The sequence below is a fragment of the Dama dama genome, chromosome 1 (genome assembly GCF_033118175.1).
Source record: "Dama dama isolate Ldn47 chromosome 1, ASM3311817v1, whole genome shotgun sequence".
NCBI lineage: Eukaryota > Metazoa > Chordata > Mammalia > Artiodactyla > Cervidae > Dama > Dama dama.
This window is the reverse complement of record NC_083681.1, coordinates 83,092,137-83,096,325: the sequence shown is the minus strand read 5'-3', so window position 1 is coordinate 83,096,325 and position 4,189 is coordinate 83,092,137. Positions and strand designations below refer to the sequence as shown.

Sequence of the window (4,189 nt, the reverse complement as noted above, 5' to 3'; positions counted from 1 at the left end):
TTAATTAATTGATTCTTGGCTGCACTGGGCTTTCATTGTTGTGTGTAGGCTTTCTCTAGTTGCGGCTAGTGAGGGTGACTCTTCAGCTGTGGTGAGCAGGCTTCTCCTTGTAGTGGCATCTCTCTTTGGGGAGCATAGGCTCTAGGCACGCAGGCTTCAGTAGTTGTGGTCCATGGGCTTAGCTGCTTTGAGGCGTGTGGAAATCTTCCCAAACCAGAGGTGGAACTCGTGTCTGCTGCTTTGGCAGGTAGACTCTTAACCACTGGATCACAAGGGAAGTCGAATATTTAATTTTATAGGCAACGTTTTCAAAATTGGGAGGCTTGCATATAAATATCACAAAATGAATTGTAGGTAGTGTATAGAAGAGCATCAGTGATCTAGCCCATCAAGATATCTGGGTACTTTTCTGATCAGAAGCTTGAGCTATCAGTAACCTACTGACTTAAAAAGGAAAAGAAAGGATTACTTAGTAAAGGCACTGGGTTCTTGGACAATGTATTTGAGTCTATGAATAAGAATCTATGAGGAAAATAATAGAAGGAGTCATTGGTACTGGGGAGTTGGGAGATTGTCTATTCCCTGTCAGAAGGCCCGAGTCTTGCCCTCAGCCTCCGCATGGCCGCCTTCATCTCCTGGTTCCTCAGGGTGTAGATCAGGGGGTTCAGCAGAGGGGGGATGACAGTGAAGGTCACAGAGACGGCCTTATCGGTGGGGAGGGCGGAGAAGGGCCGGGCGTAGATGTAGATGCAGGGCACAAAGTGGAGGGTGACCACCGTGATGTGGGCGGTGCAGGTGGAGACGGCCTTCCCCCGGCCCACCCCGGCCTGAGACCTTATTAGTAATAATAGGACCATGTACGATGTAAGGAGGAAGACGAACCACAGGGTGGTGAGCAGGCCGCTGTTGGAAATCATCAGGAGCTCAAGGATAAAGATGTCAGTGCAGGCGAGTGTGAGGACCTGGGGGACGTCGCAGTAGAAAGTGTCCAGGACGTTGGGTCCACAGAAGGGGAGGGGCAGGAGGAGGGAGATCTGCACGATGGAGTGGACGAAGCCCGCCGCCCAGGAGGCCGCTATCAACCCAATGCACCGGCCTCTGCTCATGACGGTCACGTAGTGCAGGGGCTTAGTGATGGCCACGTAGCGGTCAAAGGCCATCACTGACAAAGAAAATACATCCACTCCTCCAACAAGATGGAAGAAAAACATCTGGGTGAAGCAGCCATTGAAAGAGATGGCCTTTCTCTGGACCAGAAGGTCCGCTAGGACCTTGGGGGCCGTGATGGAGGAAAAGCAGATGTCGGCAACAGATAAATTTCGGAGCAAAAAGTACATGGGGGTGTGAAGGCGTGAGTCCCAGGTCACCGTGACCATGATGAGGAGGTTTCCCAGCAGAGTGGTGACATACACCAAAAGGAGGAGGAGAAATAAGACCAGGCTCAGTTCTTGATTCTGGGTCAGGCCGAGGAAAATAAATTCTCTTACCCTGGTGCCGTTTCCCAGCTCCATGGACTCATCCTCTTTTCCTGTTTTATTCGAAGCTATTTCCCATGGAAGTGCTCAGCTACTCATTTTGTTTCCCTCTTACACACTGTCAGTGTAATGCAGGTGTTCTTCATCTGGCCGCAGTGTTTTCAATGTGTTGAATTATTGAATTGTCCAGGTTTTTAGTATTACCATCAGTATGGTGATGCAACCAAACCATCATCTGAAAAATCATTCAATAATACATTTCCTATTAAACTATTTTTGGAAAGAATAAAAGTTTGTGTTAAGTAGTGACATTTATATTTATAGCCTATTTTATTCATTTTGTTTTTAAAATATTATTTGTAATTTCTCACAAATTTATTGAAGTCAGGAGTTGTCTGAAGCATTTCTTATATTCAAACCATACCTGTGTATTTGAAGATAAGCAAGACATGGCCCAAGCCTTTGTGTACCTGTAGTCTACAAGTTTAATATTTTTATTAGCAATATTCTGTTGATTTGCTAAAAAAAGATATCACCTGTTTCTGATTACAGTGTTGATGTGCATGGGTCAATTTCCTCTGCCTTGGCTGTTTTATGCTGCATTTCTTAAAATTAGACCATATAATTTTGTGGTGGTAACTTGTCATTGTGGTTACTTTATACTAATGGGATAATTTGTTTAATAATCCTATAAAAGTATTTAAAATTTTGTATCAGAAAACATTGAAATAGTGTGTAAATCCAGATCTGAAATGATATCATAATTTTTAAAATTTTCATAAAAATTCAAGCATAAAAACTACCCTCTTAACAAAAATTTAAAGTGCGCAATACAGTATTATTAACTGTGACCATGGTCTTGTGTAGCAGATCTCTAGAACATATTCATCTTGTATAACTAATGTGAGCTTTGTTTGAGTCTGGGGGCAATAATAAAAATAGTAGTCCACTTGTGAGAGGTGGTCCAGACCATATCAGGCATGCTCTCCTCTGCCTCTTTCCTTATGTGGATCAAAGATTAAGAGTGGAGGGATCAGGGCAGGGAGAGACACTGGTATCATTAGATTAATGCCCAGTTTTTATTTACAAAACACGCTTGCTCCTTTGGAAGGAAAACTATGACAAACCAAGACAATGTGTGTAACAGCAGAGACATCAAAGTTCATATAGTCAAAGCTACGGTTATTCCAGTAGTCATGTACGATGTGAAAGCTGTACTGTAAAGAAGGCTGGGTGTCAAAGAATTGATGCTTTCAAATTGTGGTGGGGAGAAAGGGACTCTTGAGAGTCCCTTGGACAGCAAGGAGATCAAATCAGTCAATCCTAAAGGAAATCAATCTTGAATATTCATTGGAAGGACTAGTGCTAAAGCTGAAGCTCCAATACTTTGGCCACCTGATGCAAAGAGCTGACTCACTGGAAAAGACTCTGATGCTGGGAAAGATTGAAGGCAAAAGAGAAGGGGGCAACAGAGGATGAGATGGTTAAAGAGCATGGTTGACTCAATGGACAGGAATCTGAGCAAACTCCAGGAGATAGTGGTGAACAGAGGAGCCTGGTATGATGTAGTCCATGGAGTTGCAAAGTGTCAGTCACAACTGAGCCACTGAATAACAACAAGCTGTTATCAACCATTCTTAAGAGATTTTGTAATTATTGTTTGTTCCTTCTTATACTCAGCAAGTGACCATTTATTTCAATCTTCAAATGCATATAGATAGATTGAACCATTTCATTAGGTTTATAGCCTAATGAAATAAATGAGTTGTATAAATTGATCAATGTAACACATGATGAAATGTGAAATGTATTATGAAAAGAGAAGAAGTAAAATTGGGTGGAACAAGACATATGATAAGTGATGTCATGATTTTCAGCAGGAACAAAATCTGCTTTTTTAAAGGCCAAAATAATTTTTAATGATTAAAAAAAATTTTTTTTAAAGAAACTTTAAAATTTTAATCAGTGACTGCAACTCATGGTGGGGGAAGATCTCCTGGTTCTTCAATTAAGGTAAAATTTATATATAACAAAATGTTCAGATTTTAATGAGTTTTGACAAGAATACAGGTCCAGATCATCATTACAATCATAATAGGAAATATTTCCATTGCACAAGAATGTTCCCTTGTGCACTGTTCCAGCCATCCCCCTGATTTTACCCAAGAGGTAATCACTGCTCTTACTTCTATTGCCTTAAAAAACTACTACTTTTTGAGCTTACTATAAGTGGAGAAATGTTAAAAGTATTTAATTTTACCATAATTACTTAGTAAGTATTAATGTTATTCTTAGTTTTCATGTGGAATATATTATGAATTTATGTATGGTGGAAAGGAAGGTAGAGATGGAAACAAGATAGGAGGAAACAAACAAAAAACAACAACAACAAAAATATCTTTTAAAAAAACCTTTAATGATACCTAGTCTAATTTTGTATAACAGAAGTGTTTGATAAAATGTCAGAAAATAAACTGTAGGCAGAAAGGAGTTCTGAAAATCACAATGAATGGACACGATTTCCCCACTCCGCTTAGCACAACATCCTTCTTCCAAACGGTTAAGACCCATCTTTGTTGTCTCTGTCACTGAGAAGAATGTCTTGGCACTGAAACATCTAATATAATTGAGAAATATTAAAGTCAAACTATTTTTACAAAACCAATAGCAACATCTCAGTTTCACTATGCATGACCTTAAACTTAGCTAGAAGT

At 40.2% G+C, this 4,189-nt stretch overlaps 1 protein-coding gene across 1 annotated transcript; it reads right to left on the bottom strand.

Annotated features, from left to right (window-relative positions):
• Positions 1-575: 575 nt before the first annotated feature.
• LOC133056805 (olfactory receptor 4D10-like) lies at positions 576-1,511 on the bottom strand. Its single transcript, XM_061142576.1, has one exon. The coding sequence runs from the start codon at positions 1,509-1,511 to the stop codon at positions 576-578; it is 936 nt and encodes a 311-aa protein (XP_060998559.1).
• Positions 1,512-4,189: the final 2,678 nt, after the last annotated feature.